The 24140-nt window shown below is 41.1% G+C and overlaps 1 protein-coding gene across 6 annotated transcripts in view; it reads right to left on the bottom strand.

Moving 5' to 3' along the window:
* LOC140186348 (pappalysin-1-like) overlaps nt 1-24140 on the bottom strand; it is a 367560-nt gene that overhangs the window by 286804 nt on the left and 56616 nt on the right. For all 6 annotated transcript variants that reach the window (XM_072240504.1, XM_072240506.1, XM_072240505.1 and 3 more), the window contains exons 6-7: nt 23550-23671; nt 15218-15710 (exon numbers count right to left, since the gene is read on the bottom strand). In XM_072240504.1, coding sequence (XP_072096605.1) covers nt 15218-15710; nt 23550-23671 — 615 coding nt within the window. The remainder of the gene's footprint in view (nt 1-15217; nt 15711-23549; nt 23672-24140) is intronic.

The raw sequence follows: 24140 nt of genomic DNA, 5'->3' as shown, positions 1-24140 counted from the left end.
CTCTTAAACTTTTCGATGATTTTAAGTTCCCTGGCCCCCACCGCTTTATTTTCACCATGGATGTCCAGTCCTTATATACTTCCATCCCCCATCAGGAAGGTCTCAAAGCTCTACGCTTCTTTTTGGATTCCAGACCTAATCAGTTCCCCTCTACCACCACTCTGCTCCGTCTAGCGGAATTAGTCCTTACTCTTAATAATTTCTCCTTTGGCTCCTCCCACTTCCTCCAAACTAAAGGTGTAGCTATGGGCACCCGTATGGGTCCTAGCTATGCCTGCCTTTTTGTTGGGTTTGTGGAACAATCTATGTTCCGTGCCTATTCTGGTATCTGTCCCCCACTTTTCCTTCGCTACATCGACGACTGCATTGGCGCTGCTTCCTGCACGCATGCAGAACTCGTTGACTTTATTAACTTTGCCTCCAACTTTCACCCTGCCCTCAAGTTTACCTGGTCCATTTCCGACACCTCCCTCCCCTTTCTAGATCTTTCTGTCTCTGTCTCTGGAGACAGCTTATCCGCTGATGTCTACTATAAGCCTACTGACTCTCACAGCTATCTGGACTATTCCTCTTCTCACCCTGTCTCTTGCAAAAACGCCATCCCCTTCTCGCAATTCCTCCGTCTCCGCCGCATCTGCTCTCAGGATGAGGCTTTTCATTCTAAGATGAGGGAGATGTCTTCCTTTTTTAAAGAAAAGGGCTTCTCTTCCTCCACTATCAACTCTGCTCTTAAACGCATCTCTCCCATTTCACATACATCTGCTCTCACTCCATCCTCCCGCCACCCCACTAGGAATAGGGTTCCCCTGGTCCTCAGCTACCACCCCACCAGCCTCCGGGTCCAACATATTATTCTCTGTAACTTCCGCCACCTCCAACGGGATCCCACCACTAAGCACATCTTTCCCTCCCCCCCTCTCTCTGCATTCCGCAGGGATTGCTCCCTACGCAACTCCCTTGTCCACTCATCCCCCCCATCCCTCCCCACTGATCTCCCTTCTGGCACTTATCCGTGTAAGCGGAACAAGTGCTACACATGCCCTTACACTTCCTCCCTTACCACCATTCAGGGCCCCAAACAGTCCTTCCAGGTGAGGCAACACTTCACCTGTGAGTCGACTGGGGTGATATACTGCGTCCGGTGCTCCCGATGTGGCCTTTTATATATTGGCGAGACCCGACGCAGACTGGGAGACCGCTTTGCTGAACATCTACGCTCTGTCCGCCAGAGAAAGCAGGATCTCCCAGTGGCCACACATTTTAATTCCACATCCCATTCCCATTCTGACATGTCTATCCACGGCCTCCTCTACTGTAAAGATGAAGCCACGCTCAGGTTGGAGGAACAACACCTTATATTCCGTCTGGGTAGTCTCCAACCTGATGGCATGAACATCGACTTCTCTAACTTCCGCTAAGGCCCCACCTCCCCCTCGTACTCCATCTGTTACTTATTTTTATGCACACATTCTTTCTCTCACTCTCCTTTTTCTCCCTCTGTCTCTCTGAATATACCTCTTGCCCATCCTCTGGGTTCCCCTCCCCCCTCCGCCGCCTTGTCTTTCTTCCCAGACCTCCTGTCCCATGATCCTCTCGTATCCCTTTTTGCCAATCACCTGTCCAGCTCTTGGCTCTATCCCTCCCCATCCTGTCTTCTCCTATCATTTTGGATCTCCCCCTCCCCCTCCAACTTTCAAATCCCTTACTCACTCTTCCTTCAGTTAGTCCTGACGAAGGGTCTCGGCCTGAAGCTCGACTGCACCTCTTCCTACAGATGCTGCCTGGCCTGCTGCGTTCACCAGCAACTTTGATGGGTGTCAGTGGATCTTGTTTACCTGGATTTTCAGAAAGCCTTTGACAAGATGCCGCACATGAGGCTGCTTAACAAGCTAAGAGCTCATGGTATTGCAGGAAAGACACTAGCATGGATAGAAGATTGGCTGATTTGCAGGACACAAAGAGTGGGAATAAAGAGGGCCTATCCTGTTTAGCTACTGGCGACTAGTGATGATCCCCAGTATTGGGACTGCTTCTTTTCACATTATACGTCAATGATTTGGATGTTGGAATTGATGGCGTTGTGGCCAAGTTTGCAGACAATACAAAGATAGGTAGAGGGCATGTAGTGTTGAGGAAGAAGGTAGTCTGCAGAGGGACTAAGATAGATTGGGAAAATGGCGAAGAATTGGCAGATGGAATATAGTGTGGGGAAGTGTATCCCTACTTTGATAGAAGGGATAAAGGTGTAGGCTATTTTCTAAACAGGGAGAAAATTAAAAAAGTCATGTGCAAAGGGACTTGACAGTCCTTGTGCAGGATTCCCTAAAGGTTAACTTGCAGGTTGAGTCAGTGGTAAGGAAGGCAAATGCAATGTTAACATTCATTCCAAGAAGTTTAGAATATGAAAGCAAGAGTGTGATGCTGAGGCTTTATAAGGCATTGGTCAGACCACGCATGGAGTATTGTGAGAAGTATTGGGCCTCTGATCTAAGAAAATATGTGCTGGCATTGGGGAGGGTCCAGAGGAGATTCACAAGACTACCTCCAGAGTGAAAGGGTTAAAGTATGAAGAGCATTTGATGGCTCTGGGCCTATACTTGCTGGAGCTTAGAAGAATGCAGAGGGATCTCATTGAAAATTTATCGAATATTGAAAGATCTACATAGATTGGATGTTGCAAGGATGTTTTGTATATTGGGTTAGTCTAGGACCAGAGAGCACAGCTTCAAAATAGAGGGACATCAAATTGGAGCAAAGATGAGAAACTTCCTAAGCCAGGATGTCCCTTTAGTACAGAGATGAGGAGGAATTTATTTCGCTAGAGGGTGGTGAACCTGTGGAATTCATTGCCACAGTTGGCTGTGGAGGCTAAGTGAACGGGTATATTTAAAAGTGGAGATTGATAGGTTCTTGATTAGTCAAGGCATCAAATGTTACGGGGTGAAGGCAGGAGAATGGGGTTGAGAGGGATAATAAATCAGCCATGATAGAATAGTGGAGCAGACTTGATGGGAGGAATAGCCTCATTCTGCTCCTAAGTCTTATGGTCTTGTGGTTTTAAACATAGTTCTGGATCACCGGTCTTGAGTGCCACAGGCCTAGCCCTGAGCAGACTGCAAACCTCCTGGCTCATCCATGGCTTTTGGTTTGGGTATCTCCAGTATGTTCCAGAAGACACACACTGAACTATACAGTCTTGATGAAGTTGGAGAAAACTGTGGCATGTCCATTCAGATTCAAAGCTGAATCCCTGAATATTGTGCAGTCCACCAACTCAAGACAGTTTGTAAGCACTCCTCCTCTTCCCCTGAACGTACCTTCTTGGTCATCACCACTGGTGCTGCCGTCTTTAATCTCTGCCTGTATGCTGGGAGTCGAAGTACGGCCAGGTGATCTGACTTTCCAAAGTGTGGAATAGCATGGTAAGTGTACCTGATGGTGGAATAACAGTAGTCAAGTGTGTTAGCTCCTCTGCTTTCACAGATGATATGATGGTGGTACTTGTTCAGGGACTTCTTCAAGCTGGCCTGGTTGAAATCCCTCGCAGTGATAGGGAAAGCGTCAGGGTGCACTGCTTCATGCCTGCTGATCATGGTGCTCAGCTCCTCCAGTGCCTGTCTGATGTTGGCAAGGTGGAATGTATAGCGCTATCGGGATGATGGTGGAAAACTCCCTCAGCAGATAAAATGGATGACATTTGACTTCTAGATGCTGCAGGTCAGATGAGCAGGTTTGAGACAGAGCAACTACATCTGTACACCACGATGAGTTAGTCATAAAGCATACTCCACCTTCTCTACCTTTATAAGACTGAGATGTCCTGGCTTTGCAGTGAGCGGTGAAATCCTTGTCCTACTGCATTGGGCCTGAAATGGTGGCAGTGAGCCATATTTCTGTGAAGCAAAGTACACAGCAGTCCCTTATGTTCCTCTGGTACTGCAGTCTTGCTCTGAGGTCTTCAATTTTATTTTTCACCAGCAGGATAGTCAGGAGTGGGAGTCCAAGGGCTCTGTGTTTCAATCGCATACGTAGTCCAGTTTGTCTTTCACGTTTCTGTTTTCTGAAAAGGGAACTGCACTTGTGACCGGAGTCTGCCATCTGGGGTCCACCGATTTTGAGAATTGATAGATTTTCTTTAAACGATGTTGCTTGCTGCAGTACCTGGGGCTGTGACTGGATTTCAGTAATCCTAAATGGGAATTTGATGATTCCCATCAGAGCTGTATGCAAGGAGTCGCCACTTATCAGCACCGTCTTGAAAATGTTATAGTTACCATCATTTATTTCCGCTGTTATTCACTGACAATGATTATTTACTGTAGGTCTCCATACAATGGACACTTTGCTATGAATTATTATACCAAGCCCACCTCTTGGTTGACACATTGTTAATAATAAGTACTTTACCAAGTATGAGTTGCCATGCTGTTGAAGACTCAAATTTATGTATTTCCACAGTTAATTTGCAAGAGGAATATTTGGTAATCCTGCCACAGTCAATTGTAAATAGTATGAATAATTGAACAGTCAAAGAGAGGCAAAAGCTCAAAGAACTTTGCAGTCCTCAGGGGTGGTAAAAATCAGAATGGGTGCCAATGAATGCAATCACTCATTTTGGCAGAAATGGCTTTGACGATCCATCTTGGCTTCCTCTGTATTTTTTACAGTGATGTTCAGAGTCCTGCACCTTTCCTTTGTGAATCTTACGGAAGGATTTTCCGCTGGAGAAATTATTTGTCCCATTTAATTAGCTTTCTATCTGTTTGAAAAAATATTATCTTTAAAGAATTCAAATCTTCTATTTTAGTTTTGAGTGTACATTTGAGTGTACTCTTCCTCCCCAGCTGCTCGTGGAAACCAGTCTTCCAGAAATTCTGCCTCATACTTTAATACTGAGTTGGTATGGGTTTCATAACTTTTCCCTTTTATTAGACAGTCTTCTTTTGTAAAGCAGTGGAAACTTCCTATTACTTAAATCTTTAACCTCAGTCTGGACAGCACAGATTTGCATGTGACCTTCTGCAACTCTATAATGTTAATTATATTACTGCTGATATTTTGATTTCATTAAACAAAATCTACAGTTATATATCTCCCCAATTATATAATACTGTTTCTACTTTATGAATGTTAAGTCACCCTTCTTAAATATTATTTTACATTCTATCTATATAAAATGCTATTTTTGTTGAATTCTAAAGTCAATTCTTTCATGCTCTTCTTTTTTCTGAAGCTGATCTTCACAAAGCAAATTTGCTCCAGACAAGGGTTATCAAGCTTCAATAAATATGAAGTGAGTTTTGCTTAAGGTGAAGAAAATGAAGGAAAATTACAGACAGCACAGTGGTTAGTAGAGCTGCTGCTTCAGAGCTCCAGTGACTCACATTCAATCTTGACATTCAGTGCCGTCTTTGTGAACTTTGCACGTTTCCCCAGTGGCCACGTGTGTTTCCTCCAGGTGACCTGATTCCCTTTCAAATCCCAAAAATGTGTGGGTGAGAAGGTTCATTTGCCATTGCAAATTACCTCTAATATGAAGGCAAATGATAGAATCTGAGGGAGTTGCTGCAGGGGCAGCATTTTAGCATTGTGGTTAGCACAATACTTTACAGTACCTGCAAACTGGGTTCAATTCCCACCCACCACCACATTCTCCCCATGACTGTGTGGGTTTCCTCAAGCTCCTTTGGTTTCCTCCCACACCCACAGTCCAAAAATATTCCGGTTGCTAGGTTGTAAATTTTAAATTGTATATTGTAAACTGTCCCGTGATTAGGCTAGGATTAAATCACGGCTTGCTAAGCAACGCAGTTTGAAGGGCCAGAAGGGCCTATTCCATGCTGTATATAAATAAAATAAATAGTTAAGTCTTTGTGGGAAGAATAAAATGTTAGTGTGGTTTTCTGTAAAAACTGGATGCTGAATTGTCAGCCCAGATTTGGCAGGCTGAAGGGTCTATTTCTGTTCAGTACCTCTGTGTGACTCAATAACTCTATGAAATTAGAGTGCCAAGGAAAGAACTCGTGCATATTTAAATACAGTTCCTTTTGCTTATTTTTTTTTCAGGGCCTACCCCTCAACTAACCATCTGCATCTTTTGCATCTATCAGCCTGTTTTATCATCTGAGTTGAATATTCTCCGTAAAAGGCCCTCAAGGTGATGTTGAGGAAGGCTTTCTAACTTGATCAGCAGCATAACTTCATATACATGCCATAGAAAATACACAGAGGCATGTCCACGAAAAGATCGGCAAATTAAATTTGCTTCATTAAACAAACTTGCTTAGAAAGAAAGATTCCTTGCAGTGAGAAACTTAATTTTAATTGAGCAAACCAAAACATTTCAGACTACAGTTTATAAATAAATTGGATAAAATTGAGAAAAACTGCTTAAAGGGAAACTCAAAAGAAAGGGAATTGTTTCTCCTTGTGCCATGGAGACATGAATAGAAATACAAATGTTGGTGCAGGAAAGAAAGTTTAAGATCCTTTCCCCAGCAAGGATTTTATCACTGTAGTGAATTTTGACATCATCTGTCAAAGCCCTCTGTAATCTGAGGGTTATGTTTTTCAATGCAGTCATACTTCAGTAACTTCTGAGACCAGGTATGTAACCTGTCCCGTAACTGTCAAGGATTTGAACTTTTGTCGATCATAGTATCCTTGCAGTAAGTCATAGTGGCAATTTTGTGTATGTAGTTTGAAAGAGTCGTGGCTTAATACACCTCCCATCTTCTGGGTGTCAATATCATCAGAAAAGACAAACACATTAAAACATAATGCCAATTTTTCTCAAATGCAATTATTACTGGTTGGATCATTTTTCCTCCCCCATCCCAGAGAGTTGATCTTCATAGTTTTAGATGTCCTCATTGAACCACATTTACCAAGAATCTTTCCTTCACAAGTGTATAGGGTAGGGCAATGCCCACAACTGAACAGACTGGGAAAGTTGTAACATACTCGACTGTTGTAATATTGAGAGTGTACCTCTTTAAGAAATGAATCATTAAAATGTGGACAGCTACTCTCTCTACCAGCTACAGTTACATTGCATTGAACTGGCTGCAACCTATTGGCTGTTCAGGAGAAAGCATACTATCAAATAAGATCCTCTCTTCTACCCGAAAGGTTATTTTATTTCATAAGGCTCTTTGTTAGTTTAACTTAGCAGCTGTCCTTCACTGCCTCTGGAGTGTTGGTTAAGGAAAGCAAGAAGTCAAGACCGTGCCTGAAAATAAGACAGCATGTGGATGCAGACTGAAAAACAGTGATGTTTGAGTTGCCAGATTTCCAGGCAAGAATTCTGTTTAAAGAACGGAAACAATGCAGAGAAGAATTGACAAAATTTATCAAGCTGGGAATACCAGATAAACTGGGGTGGGTATGCATGCTTGTAACATACTGATCTATTATACTGTGTCTGACTTCACTGTTCACAAGGGGAGAAATTTGTATCATAACCATGCCAGTAAATTGAGACACAGTATAATGCATCAGGTATGTTGCAAGCATGTTGCAGCCTGCCTACGTATGAAACAGCGTGAAGAGACCATTCTGTTTGCTCATAACCAAGATGGAGACATTCATTGATACTTATTTAAAACTGTTTACCATGACTGCAATTTTGCAGATTTGATGGTCTTATTCATATATCGTAAACGTGAGTGTGTTCAAATGACTACACAGGACAAAGTTAACTCTAGAAACGTGCAAACAATCATGGACAGCTGCAGAGAAATCCTAAGCCTGGCCCAAAATGTTGGATGGCTAATTGAAGGAAGTATGTGTAGTGAAACACAAGACAAGAGGTAGATCATAGTCAGTTGCAACGTTGGCTGAGATGTTGCAAGTACTGCAGATGTGAACATAAAAGGCTGAATAAAGCTTCCCTAGGTGGTGGGGGGGGGGGGGGGGGAAGCATGGATGATATGGATTGGAAATTCTTTTCTTCAAGTAGTTGATAATGAAGAGGACATTGAAAAGCAATGGAGAGAATAAGATAAATGTGTAGAGACAGAGACAGGGTCAGAGTCTTAGAACAGGCTCAGGGTCTGAGAACAGGCTGAACACAAGGTGCTTAGGTCAAACAAATTCAATTCTGTGGAAGCAAATCCGCCAAATATGTCCACACCAAGTTTTTGGCATGATGACGTCTAACTTCACTCACAAACAATATCTGAAGACTTACTGAAGCAAAACATCAATCTCAACGTAGTGAAATTAAAACTTGAGTTGTGCCAACAAGGTAACACTGAAGCCCCCTGTAAGATGTGCTCAGATGGTGGTGAACTCAAGCAACGAGCTGACTTCATTGTGATGACAAGAAAATATCCGGCCCAAATTTGGATATAATGTCATCTAGCAGATGGAAATGAATGTAAATCACAACAAGATCTGGAGCAATTAAAAAGAAGAGCACTCTGCTCCTGTAGAGGTAGCAAAGACCAGCTACCACAAAGAGTTGGAGGCAAGATGAAGCTGAAGCCCACACTGTATATGATGGTAGACAGTGGTACTGCGACACACATCACACCTTGGAGTATACAAGGCTATACTTATGCAGGGTATCCTGTATCCTGCTTCAGAGGAACAGCCTATGTCTGGAATTGCAAGGGTAGTCTACTTATTCAAGTCTCCAGAAAGTTTAAGGTCAAAACACCTGCAAAGTTTCAGCAACTTTGTTATTTTAACTGTGTGCCTCTTTAAGAATGAGACCTCGTAACCATGCATATGTCGTTGCATTGCTTTGAAGTGACCAGAACACATGGCCTGTCCAGGAGTAGGCGCGTAAAGATGCCCCGTCTATCTCTGTAGGTTCTGTTGTTCAACAGGGTAATTTATGGGTTCATCCTTCAGGCTATCCCCCAGAAAGTGGTAATATGTTGGGGGATGCTAAACATCCATCACCAATAGGACTACACGGCATCTCCGAAGCTTCTTTCCTGTAGCTATCTAGCTTCTCACTCAGGTGTAATACCCTAACTGTCTCTGCACAAGATCCGTTAAATGGTTTTTCCTGCTCTCCTTGCTCTATTGATAATTATTTAACCTGCTCATATATTCACATTTATTTAAGTTTGATTATTGACATGTGCGCATGTGACTGTTCCCCTAATTGTTGATTGCTCATGGCGGTTTGCACTATTGTCTTGTAAATTGCTGATGTCTATTGTGTTGTCTCTTCAGGTATTATCCTGTGTTTTACACTTAGCACTGAACCACAATCAATTCTGGTATATTTTGCATGCTGGCAATAAAGTAATTCTGGTTCTGACTCTGAAAATGAACTTGGTCAGAGTCTTGAGGTAGACTCACTATTGTTTTCATTGTAGTGCTCTCTTGCTATAAATATATTATCTCCTACAGGACTTGTATTGACATAGTACCTCTCATATCCACAGCAAGATATCAGAGAATGCTTTATAGTCAATGAAGTACTTTTGAATTGCAGTGACAAGCTCCTACAAAAAGCAACAGGATAATGAGATCATTTTTAATAATGTGGAATAAGATATAAATATTAGCCAGGACTCCAGAGGTAACTCTACTGCTCTGCTTTGAACAACTGCCACTGAATCTTTTTAACCCCTTGAAAGAGCATATTGTATCTCCGTTTGCCTAAAAAGTTGGAATACCACCAAATGAGCCACAGGGAAAACTTTGTATCTTTGAGCTGCTAATACTTCGTAAAATCAGAGCTGCCACAGCATAAGAAGGCATAATAAAGCCATTGGCCAAAACTTTCTTGAACAAATGAAACAAGTGTGCCATAGAAGGAGAAGTCTTAGTTTCTCCTGCTGGGTCCAGGTGGAGAACTTGTTCTTTTGACTCTACAAGTAAAGACCAAGATTCCTTTTGATCTTTTTCAGGTGATCATAGCATTCTCCATTTAATCAAAGACTCCAATAATCATTAGGGCCTGACATTGTTAAAGGAAGATCCTGAGTGGACATCCTCTTTGCCTGCCTAAATATGATTTGGAAAACTTGAGTTGCCGCAGTTTTTCTATGTATAAGCCAGCGGGAGGAGTTGAAACTGCCCTCCTGCCCAATCTCTTCCAGACAGTTAGGGTTAAAATGATCTTTTTTATTCTTTAATCATTCCATTGCCAAGAAATTAAGCAATTAATATCTTTAGCTTGACATAATTTCAGATGTTTTAGTTCTGAAAGCTGCTGTTTGTTACACACAAAATTAATTTCTTGGGAGAATGCCAACAGACTGACCTAAACGTGCATTGGACTGAACATGATTTCCTATTCTACTGTAACTTATATTGCAAGATAGTGTCTTACATAAATTGCTGTCATATACCTTTTAAAAGAGGAAAATAAATTCCCGGATTATTATCTTTCTTGGTAAAGTGATCATGCCCAAAAAGCCAATAAATCTCAAATCACCAATTAGTATTCCCTCAGACCAACTCCACCCTGCAAATTTATTGTTACCTCTTAGAGATAGGTTTAAGGCTAAATCCAAGGAATACTTCCATGACTTTGTCACAGAGTATGTCTTTGCTGAGCAACTCAGCGCCAACATCCATCTGCCAAACAGTGCAACCTTGGTATAGATATCAGCCATAATCATTTCCACTGGGATGAGCCGCAAACAGCAGCAGACGAATTTTCACTCTTAGATTAAAAATAAAAGCATCAATACTTCTCTGGTTGTTCAGCAGAGTATTTTTTTCCAATACATATGAAAATTGGTAATGACTCAAGTCAAAACAATTCCTCCTTTCAAAACAACTTTTGAAGAAGATGTCTTCTCATTGCCGTGGGCCAACTGGGTTCTGCACAAATAGTTGCTAGCATTTTTTAGTGTAATGCATTAGTGTGGAAGTTACCTTATTCTGACTGTACCCTTCATTAGTACTATCACTGTTCTTCAGTGTACCATATATATCACAATCTTGGCTAAATAAGCAAGATTCCCAGTTACAAAAATAAATTGAAAGGAATTTACATGGATTTTTCTTTTTCCTGTCTGTCAGCATTTGATCTTGTGTGTTCTAGATCCAGCCCTTGGGGACTCGTGTACATGTTTAACATGTCTCGCGCGCTTTATAATGTTCTTATAAATGGGAAAGATCATCCAATTCATTGGCACTAGTCACTGCCATCCTGCCAAGTAAAGGATCACTCAACAGCTTTGGAGGTCTGTTTGTGTTCTCCACAAAACATGCACGAAACAAAACTGATGAAGGATAAAATGCACAGAGCAACGATAAAGGTGCAGTTCAATTCACAAATTTACTCTGTCAAGGGGTAAGCTTATGAGAAAAGGAAACTAAACTTGCTGCTAAATTGTTTTTGTGACATTGATATCCTTTGCTCTTTTCCTCCTCTCACTTTCTACCGAAAGCTCTACATGCAGGTTGCTCAGCTGGATATTCACACAGGTCCATTTTAATTTTTTCAGCGACCGTTTGTTTGGCTGCTAACCACCCCCTTATCCTTCATTTGCAGCATCTTGAATCGCAAAGGACACTCATGACATGGTACTGAATGCATCTTATAGTTGAGATCTTGCGAGGCAAAATAATACAAGCCTACAAAAGCAAAATTCTGCAGGTACTGAAAGTCAAAAATAACATCAGAAAATAGAACTACTTAGCTAGTCGGTCAGCATCTGTGGAGTAAAGAAAGAATGGCCCAAGTGATGAAAGATGATTGACCCAAAATGTCAACTCTAATATTGTCTCTGGGATGTACTTAAACTGCACAGATGGAGGATAACACCGAGTTCTGAACCATTCTGTGAAGGTTGGACAAGGCTGCTGTATATAGCCCAATAGCTATCATTAACCTAATGTAAATTGTAAATGCTAAGAATCAAACCCTGGTGTACTGCTTGGATGGCAGTGGTATTTAGTCCAGGCTATGGTTATTGGTTGAATTGTTCCAAAATTCTTAGCAATATATTTTGTTGATCCTATATGGTTTTTCACCTGCACCTATTGTCTATTGTGTGTTGCTTTGCTTTTTGAGCTTTGTTTCATTTTGTATTTGCAGTCTACCAGGGTATTATCATGGATTACAACCTAGAAGCAGTCCAACAGGTTTTATTTCTTTATTTATTGAGATACAGTGTGGAACAGACCCTTTGAGCCATGTTGCCCAGCAACCCCCAAGTTAACCCTAGCCTAATCACGGGACAATTTACAACGATAAATTAACCTACCAACCAGTACATCTTTGATCTGCAGATGGAAGCAGGAGCACCCAGAGGAAACCCACGTGGTCACGGGGGGAATGTACAAACTCCTTACAGACAGCTGCAGGAATTGGGCCCGGGTTGCTGGTACTGCAAAGTGTTGAGCTAACCACTACGCTATATTTTTAGCTGGGTTAATGAATGTATTCATTTAATTCCTTTCCTTTCACCTGTTTATCCAACACGAGGGATGAAGTACGAGAAGTAAATTTGACCGTCTTTGTATGTTTCAGCGCTGGCAATAGATCATGAAGGAACAGTGTACAACAGACTTAAGAAGAGGCTGTTAATCTGTTTCATTGATATTGTGGAATGATAAATAGGTGAACACTCATTTTAGTTGGCTAATTGTGGCAATGATTCAACTGCTCTGTTACTAGTGCTGACTAATATGTGTAAGGGAGTAAAATGTTATTGGAAGGTAGAGTGTTTCCTACCTTCCTGAAAAGGTATTTAACACAGTATTACATTCTATTATTTCCCAATTACAATCACCTTCACTCTTGTACTTTAAGAAGTCAGCACCAGTAACAGATATTTTTATATCACATGAATTGACAGAAGTTAAGGTGGTAGATCATTCCAAAATTAATATAAAGGTTTCAAAGGTACATTCAATGTCAGAGAAATGTATACAATATACATCCTGAGATACTTTTTCTTCACAACCATCCACGAAAACAAAGGAGTGCCCCAAAGAATGAATGACAGTTAAATTGCAAGAAGAGTTCATTTAGCAATTAAAAAGTGGCTTTGTTGATTGTGAATTGTAACAAATTTTTCCTTTGTCCCTTTGATGGTTTTGTGAAGCTGTTGCATCTGCTGCAATGAATGAAATTATAACAAGCACAAAAGTGTTGTCTGGATTTGACCAGGGAGTCAGTGTGGACATCAATTTTCACAATTATCTTTCTCTCTTTCATATAATGCCCACTGCCATGCAAGTCCAGCAGACGTTAATTCATGGTCATAAACAAAAATATTTCTTTTCCCTTACAAGCATTGACTTCGGCTGGTGCAACTCAGGCAGAAGATCAAATCTAGCATCATCTACCTCTGAATACCATATACTAACATGTGAATGCCTACAAGAAAACGTACTTCGATAATAAATTTACTTTGAACTTTGAATTTGAACTATTCATCAGCCAAACATGAAGAACCATCAAACAAACATATGTCATATGCAACCAGCAACATTTTCTCATTGTATTTCTCCTCCAGAGAGAGAAAAGACGTTTTCCCATGATGAATGAAGCTTCTATTCATGGGTTATTACTGTTGTTTATGACACTGGTTCCAGTTTTGAAGAAATCCATCTAAATATTAGGCCATCATACTGTTGTTGCTTGCAAAGTAAGTTGACAAGGTGACAGATGCTGAATGTTTCCAACACAATCATGACTATTTCTTTTAACTTTGGGATAAAAATAATACATTAACAGTTCAGCTAATATGTCTCTGATCTGATCCTATGTTCATACCTTCCTCTCACAAAACCTTTCGCACCATACTTAGCTTGATGACACAGTGCATTAAATAAGTATTCATTTGTCATCAGGAGATGTGGACAACTTATTGAATAAAAATCTGAGTTATGTGAACATCATTTATCCAAAGGATCCTTTGGAATCTTAACAGTTCTCATTGCTACCATCAGGAAGGGGTGAAGGAGCCTGAAGGCACACACTCAATGATTCAGGAACAACTTCTTCTCTGCCATCCGATTTCTGAATGGACATTGAACCCAAGAACCCTGTCTCACTATTTTTAATTTTTATTTTTGCACTACTTATTTAATTTTGCTATTTTATTCATATATACACACACAGTAGTGCTGTATTTCACATTTTCTCTATTATTCTGTATTGCATTGTACTGCTGCCACATTGAACAATTGTCATGACACATGCCAGTGATATTAAGCCTGATTCTGAGTTTAATGATATTGAGCACTCAGATTTCTTAGTTTTTTTTTGATGGATTAATTGCATTTATGTTTAAAATAAGTTGGAATGCCAGGTGAACAATGTAGTCTTTGCAGTACTGTAAGACGGTGTCTTTACTGTTGCTTTTGCTGCACGCTTGAGTACTCGGTGACGGGTGCTGATGCTTTCTTTTTGCTGGTGTTGGGAGGGGATATCGTGCTTGCTGCCGCTTAAACTCGGGAGGGAGGGAGGCTGGGGGGGGGCGTACTTCGGGGTTCTTACATTTAACTGTCGTTCATTCTTTGGGGAACTCCTTTGTTTTCGTGGATGGTTGTGAAGAAAAAGGATTTCAGGATGTATATTGTACACATTTCTCTGACATTGAATGTATCTTTGAAACCTTTAAATTAATTTTAGAATGATCTACCACCTTAACTTCTGACAATTCATGTGATATAAAAAATATCCGTTACTGGTGCTGACTTCTTAAAGTACAAGAGTGAAGGTGATTGTACTTGGAGAAATAATAGAATGTAATACTGTGTTAAATATCTTTTCAGGAAGGTAGGAAACACTCTGCCTTCCAATAACATTTTACTGCATTATTTTCTCTGCCCTCTCTCCTTTTAAAGACGATGTTGCTTGGGTCAACCTGGCTCTGAACTCTGAGTCTAACAATATTGGGGGAAAATGAGCAAAGGAGTCAATTAATGCACACAAAATGCTGGAGGAACTGAGCAAGTCAGGGAGTATTTACAGAAGGGAATCAACAGTTAGCATTTTGGGCTGAGCCCCTTCATCAGCACTAGAAGGGAAGGGGGCAGAAGCCAGAATAAGAAGGTGGGGAAGGGGAAGGAGTACAAACTGGCAGGAGATTGGTGAGGTCAGGTGAGGGGGAAGGTGGGTGGGTGGGGGAAGGGATGAAGTCAGATGGTGGGAGGGGATAGGTGGAACAAGTAAAGGGCTGAAGAACAAGGAATCTAATAGGAGAAGACAGGGGCCCATGGAAGAATGAAAATGAGTCAATCAAGAGTTTGGACAATGTGGGAGAAAGTTGACTTGTGTACTTACACATCTTCAAATTTTCTGCTCAAATCATTCACTGTGGAAGTTAGTCCCTCTTGAAACGGTGGATCTCGTATGATTTTATACTGAATAGGTCGACATTCTTTGCATAAAGTGTTTTGTGGTGATGAGGTCAGCATAGCAGCATCAATTTCCAGATGCTCATCGAGAGTGAAGATCCGAATGGCATGAATTTCCTCCGTTACTGTGAGTCTGACTGTAATGGGGACATCGCAGAAGACGTTCTGCGGCCCAAGTGAGATTTCATTTCCGCTTACTGTCAGTAACATGATGTTGTGAACAGCGCCCTGAACCTCCCCTTCAGTGAAGGTGACCCAGACAGTCAGGGAATTGGGAATCAATGCGTAGCGAAATTCCAGTTCCAAATAGCAGCCCTGAGGCTCCGGACATACCGGCGGAACAGTTTTCTCGTCAACACCAGCATCGGGGCTCCATGTTCTAACACTGTTTTCGCAAGGTTGCTCTACATCAGGGGGTCCTGGGTAGGGAAACATTTTAAAAATATTGGATCATCGGAATGATAAATTGAAATAAATGTCATTCAAGCATTCATTATTTGAACATAGAATGGTTGAAGGCTTATCAATTCAGAGTTAAAATTACTGTCCAACATAACGCATGGCTTTCACTTTCTATTCAATAAGAATTTTAGTTTTTTGGTTCATATGGGATGTAATTTTCTCTTCCCACTTCTTGGCTTTTGTCAAGCCACTCCTCCAGCTTGTGGCTACGTCAATGGACTGCGGCAAAGTCGTCTCGGATGTTGGTGAGAGGTTCTTGGAGAGACACTTACTGAAGTTCACAGTAAAATTCAATCGGAAAGTTCCCTTCTATTTTAGTCAGTGTGTTGATGCACAGCATCGTCAGAAAGATTAATGTTTGATATTTGATATGACCTTATGGTCCATTATCTTCTATCAATTTCCTTCCTCTCCAGCCCTTTATCATTCCCTTCCCACCTGGCTTCACCTATCATCTTCTAGCTATCCTCCTCCCCCTCCCCCACATTTTATTCTATTGTCTTCCTTTCCAGTCCTGAAGATAGGTCTTGGCCCAAAACATCAACTGTTTATATTCAAGCCCATAGATGCTGAGTTCCTCCAGCATTTTCTGTGTTACTTTGATATTTGATGCCTGTGTTTATAGAAATTATGGTTACGAACCTTATGATTGCTGCTTCAGCTATTCATTTTAGGAAATATGGATATATTTTCTGTTATTTTCCCGATTATTGCCCTTGTCTTTGATTTATTTATCCCTTATTTAATATGTTGACTTATCGTCATTGTAACTGAAGAGTAATGTGGGGCCATGTAGAGGGGTAAGTATGAAGAATATGCAAAGAGATCACCCCAGCTGAAAAGGACATATTTCATTCCAAATAAAACAGATACCAGAGAGAAATTGTTGTCTTAATTGCTGCCAATTTCTCATTTAAAGATGAATAAATGCTAGCCCAGTTTAGCACAAATAGCACACATTATTTTTCTCTTTGGTTTCCAATGTATGGTATTACATAAGGGACATTATCAAAATACTGGAAAAGAATTTAGATTGTGTTCAAATATGTGGCTGAGCAACAGAGCACTGGAACGAAGTTCCAGAGCTCTCAACAGTCTCACCAAACTGTCAAAATCAAAGGTAAGATACTGGTTCCAATTGAGCAGTCACTTCCATTCGGATTGCTAGTTGTGGTAATAAATTCACATCTTGACATTCTGGAGTAGGGTTACCACATGATGCTTTTAGTTTTCATCTCCAGTTTTCTCAGCTGGCAGTCTGTCCAAAGTAAAATAGTTTCTTCATGAGTTTTTTTAAAATTTTCCCTCTTCTACATGATCAAGGAATTACTTGCATGAATATCTGGGTCAAGGGGAGCAGGATAGTTTTTAGGTAGCTTGGCTGCTTGGTTACATTTTCTGAATGTTCCTCTCTTTTCACAATGTAGGCTTCTATAAGGAAAGTGAATTGGGTTATCGCTTGTCATGTGTACTGAGGTCCAGACAATGTTGATCAGAAAAAATCTACAAAGACGTTGCCAAGACTTGAGTTGCGGGGGAAGTGTGAATAGGCCAGGACATTTTCTCCCTGGTGTGCAGGAGAATGAGGAGAGATTTGTTAGAGGAATACAAAATTATGTGGGATATAGAGCAGATAAATGTAAGCAGGCTAGAGGTCATTGACAAGGTGAAATATTTAAGGGGAATCTGAGGGGGAGCTTCTTCACTTAAAGGATGGTGTGATTTTGAAAGGAGAAGCCAGTGGAAGTGGCGGATGCAAGTTTGATTGCAATATTTGAGAGAGGCATGGATAAGTATTTGAATGAGAGGTAGACAGTATGGAGGACTGTAGTGCAAGGCAATGGGATGAAACAGAATGATCGTTCAGCACAGACTAGATGGGGCAAAAGGCTTGTTTCTGTGCTGTAGTTCTCTGTGACTCTATCTGAAATAATAACCGTGTTTGTGTTTGCTGTCCCTGCGTTCTCTTACTTTAAAGTGAAAGAACAAATTGTAGCCATCTCAGTTAAAAATCACAGAATGATTTATGCAACTTGAAGACAAGGGAAATCATTGCATTTGGTCTGCCCAGGTTTCTTCCAGTGCAAGGAGATGCTCAGAAGTGAATGCTGTTCATTGGTACATTGCAAAATGCAGGGCAACGTGCTGAGGGTGTCACCCAGTGCAGATAGGGCCCAAGTGCGGAATGAGAGACACTGAAGCAGGTTGATAGTTCACAGACTTTAATGCGAACAGTGTTAATTGTTAACGCTAAAATGTGTTTAAAAATGCTAGGCCAAACAGGGCCGTTAACTAAAACTCCCAAATGGAAAACGAAGCCTACACTGCTTCTGAAAAGGACAACTAAAAATAAAACGAATACCGCTAGTCTTCAGAGTCAGTTGACTTGACAGTCCAATTTCTCAGGCAAGGCGGAATGCAAGCACGTTGCTGTGTCCAAGTTTTGACAAATACTACTATGGAATGAATGGAGTTAAATACTATCACAATGAAATAATAATTAGCTAACACATACATATTCAGAAGTGCAATTACTGTATCTACTGCATTGCCGAATCCGTGGTTGTGACAGGGCCCCCCTCTCTAGGTGCAGCCCCTGAGGCGCCACCGACTTTTGTCCGCTGGAAGTCTCGGGTGAGGGACTTATCCAAGATGTCCTTCAGTGATGCGGGTAGTTAAGTGCCATGGTGTGCACTGCCAATATCGGAGTCAAAGAATTCCATGTAGAGACAGAAACAGGAGCTTTTACAGAGGTAGCTTGATCAAGTGACACTGTGAAACGGATCATTCTCAAAATGAGGACCCTCCGATTGGAGCTAATCGGACATCTGCTTCAACAATAAAACTGACACAGTATCCCTGAGCCTATCAAAATAAACTATACAAACTTAAACAGAAAGCACTAGGAAACTACATTACAAAGAGCAAGTCGCTCGAGAAAAACGCAGGGAACTCTTAAACCATTAATAAACATTGTTAAGCAACAATTAACCAATTCAGGTGCTCTAAAAACCTCAGAGTCCAATGCTCTCTGATGCCCTGCACAGGCCTGAAGAAATCACTACAGGACCCCACTCCCTATAGCCGGCACCTGATGGCCCAAGAAGACCTGAAAACGTGAGATCCAGGGATGACTGGAGAGACCTGAGGAACTTGACAGGCAGGAAGACTCGGGGATCCAGAGAGACTGAGAAACGTGGAAACCCCAATAGACTGAGATCAAGAAACCTTGGGCAGGGAAGAGAGGGAGGCTTGGGAGTCCTCGAGATGGGGAGGACAGTGAAATATCCTAAACACATTGAATAAGCCTTGGAAACAATCAGAAAAATAAAAACCTTGGGAACATAGAGAAAAGTCCTTGGGAAACCTCGAAAACATGAAACTTTAAACCTAGAGAAGGAACCTCTTCAAATCTTGCTAACAATGTTTTATCTTTCACAATTTTTCCAGGGGCAATTCGGATATACTGTCAATTTTACAGATCAAGACAGCATAGATGGTTTCTTTCATTACTAAGCTAGCTGGTTCTCTGTAAATCTGTTTAATTTGCTACATGAAAGTTCAATTTTCCCAGTCTGTACCATGACTTTCATCAAGAAGTTAAAAATACTCTTGATAGGGTTACTTGTGTGTTTGCACACTCCAGTCAGGGATCAGCTTCCGGAGTAGGGCTCTTTCAGAATTTACACTATTGACTTGAATGATGATTTATTGAATCAATTGATAAAGCTTGCTTGAAGCACTCATTTGTTATACAGAATTGAGAGCGTGGGTACTTGTGACTTAAAAGCTTGGAATGGATACCGGAGAAACTCAATGTAGACTAGAGAAGTTCAGTATGTAGACTCAGGACTCTCGGAATGTAGACTCAGGACTCTCGGATTGTAGAGTCAGGACATGCACTGAGAATAAAGGCACCCTCTCCTCAAGCCGCTAATGTTCAAACGTCACTGTTCAAACTTCGCTGGGTCCATTACTTGGCAAGATCCTTCTGTCACGATGGAGACAGAAACAACAGTTTATACATAGAAATTCCAATGGAACATTGTTGCCTCGACGAATCACTCTGACCAACAAATCTCACGGCCAAGATCAGCTGCCCTCTCTCTGCTGGGTCCATTTTTGTGTGGTTGAGATTTGCTGTCACCCGATGCGGACATGGCCCAAGTGCGGAGCGAGAGACACTGAAGCAGGTCGGTAGTTCACAGACTTTAATGCGAACAGTGTGAAAAGGAAAAGAAAACAATAAACGCTAAGCCAAACAGGGCCGTTAACTAAAACTGTCATATGGATAACGAAGCCTACACTGCAGCTGAAAAGAACAACTAAAAATAAAATGAATACCGCTAGGCTTCAGAGTCAGTTGACTCAACAGTCCAATTTCTCAGGCAAGGTGGAATGCGATGCTGTGTCCAAGTCTCAACAAATACTACTATGGAATGAATGGAGTTATATACTATCCCAATGAAATAATAATTAGCTGACATGTGCATATTCACAAGTGCAATTGCCAAATCTGTTGCGCTGCCGAATCTGTGGTTGTGACAAAGGGATGTGCAGAAGCTCAGTGCAACCACTACTAAGTCTCTACAGAGAAGGCTCCTGGTCCAAGGTTCTGCCCTCACTGGACACTGAGGAGCTGCACCCAATGTAACAGCCTCTCAAATGCATCATATTTGCTTTGTTTAAGGAGAAGCCATGAGTGGTGCTGATGCATTGCTAGAAAATGCATTGACTTGATAGTGTAATAAAATGCCAATGAGCCAAATGCCCTTATTCTTCTCCTATTTCTTAGTGTGCCAATTAAATTTAAAATATAAATAGGTCCTCTCCAGAGTATAACAGGCTCCTGTTCCAGCGAACCCAAAATCTCACATATTGGAAATGTAGCTTCCTGACAATATATTTAAATGAAAACATTTGCCAACCACGGGCAATATGTCATTAGTCCAAGGTATTTAACTCAACCATTCAAATTTCTCTGCAAGATGCAATGGTACTGTTGTAAACCAAGTTCCCACATGGTAATGCCTGCAGCCTCACAGCATCTGGCACATTCACCCCACCAGACTCCCTCTGCAACTGGATTCTTGACTTCCTCACCGGGAGACCGGAGTCAGTGAGGATTGTAAATAACACCTCCCCCTCGCTGACAGTCAACACTGGTGCACCTCAATGATGCATGCTTAGCCCACTGCTCTACTCTCTCTGCACCTAAGACTGGGTGGCTAGGCCTAGCTTAAACACCATCAATAAATTTGCCAATGATACACAACTATTGTTGGCAGAATTTCAGACAGTGACGAGGATCAGCTGTTTGAGTGGTGTCACAACAATAACCCCTATACTCAGTACAATAAGGCTAAGGAATTAATTGTGGATTTCAGGAAGGAGAATTCCAGTCCTTATTGAGAGATCTTACAATCAACGTCATTAAGACCAAAGAAATGATTGTGGACTTCAGGAAGGGGAATTCGAGGAACACACACCAGTCTGTGTTGAGAGATCAGCAGTGGAAAGGGTGCGAAGTTTCAAGTTGCTAATGTCAAAATCTCTGAATATCTATTCTAGATGTAACATGTTGATACAATTATAAAGAAGCTATAACAGTGGCTATATTTCACTAGTAATTTGAGGAGACTTGGTATGTCACTAAAGACTTGCAACTTTCTACAGATGTACTGTGTGGAGCACTCTAACTGATTGCATCACCGTCTGGTATGCTGGGGCCACTGGATAGGATTGGAAAAAGCTGCAGAATGTTATAAACTCAGTCAACTCCATCTTGGGTACTAGCCTCCCCAGGATCAAGGACATCTTCAAAAGGCAATGCCTCAAAAAGGCAGCATCCATCGTTAAGTGCCCTTTTCACCCAGGACCTGTCATCTTCTCATTGATACCATCAAGGAGAAGTTCCAGCAGCCTGAGGACACACACTCAACTTTTCAGGAACATCTTCTTTCCTTCCACCATCAGATTTCTGAATGGACAATGAACTTGACATTTAATGTGATCATCCCTCAGAGGCTGGTAGGTAAGCTCTCCTCAGGAAGTTGGTTCAGAAGAATCAGGAAAAGGACTGGCAGACTGGGTAACAGGTTCTTCCCTCAGGCTGTGAAACTAATGAGTACCCTGCCACGACAGAAGTCTTGTCACTAGACAGTGAACTGGTTACTGTTTTCTTGTGCTGCACACGACATGTACTTTGAATTATATTTTATTAACTTGTAATTGTGGTAATATTTTGTTTTATGTGCTGTGTATGATAAATGCTTTGTTGAGTGTACCACGGTCTGGAGGAACGGTGTTTCGTTTATTTGTATATACATACAGTCAGATGACGATGAACTTGGTGTGATAAACTCAAGGGAGCAATAACAGTCAGTTAAAATGTGTAATACTGCTTTCAAAATTAATTTGGAAATATTTATTCTTATTTTTTATTTATGTTTGTTTGTGTTAGTCATGTGAATATGTGAGAAGTATTTTTCCCCATGGATCTGTTCTGAAGCCAAAACTTTTCACTGTGTTTGTTAATGACTGGAATGAAGGATAAGCACTAAATATCTAAATTTGCTGATGGTGCCAAGAGAGATAAATAAAAGTTAGCAAGAAGTTGTGAAGGGACACGGATTAATCATGTATGATAGATATCATCTTAAATGTGGGCAAGAGTGTGGTCAGTCAATTTGAACCCAAGAAATGTCTTTCATCCCCAATCAGTAGCCATTGTTCTCTGCAGCTAAAATTGACTTCTCTGCTGCAGTAAATTTCAGAGTCAGGGAACAATGCACCGATGCAACCTAACTCTTAACAGGGTTAACACATTAACTTCCAACCAGGAATAAAAGTTTCTTGGCAATAAATCAAATACTTCAAATGTTTGGAGAGATTTGTGATTAAAGAGAAGAATAAAAGAATTAGGGCTCATAACTTGGATGTGAGTAAAGCTGCAGCACAATAAAAGTTTAAACATACATTTTCAAAGAATGGGTCACATATCTCTCAATTTTAAAAATTAATTTATGGAGCTACAGCGCAGAGCAGGCCCTTCCATCTCTTTGAGCTGTGCCACCCAGTAACCCCCAGTTTAATCCTAGCCTAATCATGGGACAATTTACAATGACCAATTAACCTTTAACCAGTAAGTCTTTGGACTATGGGAGGAAACCCACGCAGTCACGGGGAGCAAGTTCAAACTCCTTACAGACAGTGGCAGGAATGAATAGTAACCGTATTGCGAACAGGAAGGGATCATGAGCAGAAGCTGTTTGGTCCTTTGAGCATCATACAACTATGAATATTTCTAACATGTGGCAGAACCGACTGGATGTACCCTCATTCAAAATCAAATTTTCCGTGACACTGTTAGAAAGCTTCCTTGAGTTTGAATTTAACAGTAAGTGAAACAGAACATAGAAATCTACAGCACATTACAGGCCCTTCTGCCCACAATGTTGTGCCGACCATATAACCTATTCTGGAAACTGCCTAGAATTTCCCTGCCACAAAGCCCTCTAAATGCTTTGAAAGAACGAACAGTGGGAGGGAAATTCAGCTTTGGTCACTTGCATGCCTCTAAATATGCCTGCTGCCATCATCAGTCAATGGCTACATATATTGTGCAATGGAGAGGAAGGAATAAAAGGTCAGGAATGGGTGGTGTTGATGAATGAGGCTTTTACAGGATAGAAGGGAATCACCTAAATCAAATTATGACAAGAGTACAATTTTTTTTACATCTTCCATGTGCCAGAGGATATCCGTATTTTCACATGTTTTTAGTTGTTACTAACCTTCTGCTTCTCTGGGGCTCCAGTGTCCAGAAGGGTCACATGGTCTTGGGGAAGAAGCATTGAAGGCATACTGGACAAGTTCTCCGTGTTCAGTGCAAGCGTCGCAGACTGATCCCAGCTCACTGAAGTTTCAAAACGCAAAGTCAAATACAAAAGAACCTATGTCAGTACTTTCGCAAGCATTAGGCTTGACCTCTTCAGATTCAAATCTTAATTGCACTAAAGAGTGCATCTCTGTCCTTCGTTGAACACTGAAAACCTTCCAATGTGCTTCATGTTAATATTTTCAACACCTTCTGTGCTGTATGTCTAACTATTCCCAGGCTGTAAGTGTTTTATGTTGTCCTTGTAGATCATTGTCAGTTGTACATTAGAAAATTTACTATTTTCCATCAATGAAGCACATGTAACCCTAGGGAAAGTTAGTGTACTGCGCCATTTGGGTTGTTAAGCAGAACAAACACATCAATTTGTTGCTAAACTTTGGCATTTTTGGGCAAAACATAGTTGAGCTGGGGCTGTACATTGGCACATATCCCTCTGTCGATCTAATTGGTCCAGAATTAGCCACATAGAACAATTTGTAAAATA

Source organism: Mobula birostris, chromosome 22, assembly GCF_030028105.1.
Source record: "Mobula birostris isolate sMobBir1 chromosome 22, sMobBir1.hap1, whole genome shotgun sequence".
NCBI classification, from domain to species: domain Eukaryota; kingdom Metazoa; phylum Chordata; class Chondrichthyes; order Myliobatiformes; family Myliobatidae; genus Mobula; species Mobula birostris.
This window is presented reverse-complemented; position numbering and strand designations above follow the sequence as displayed.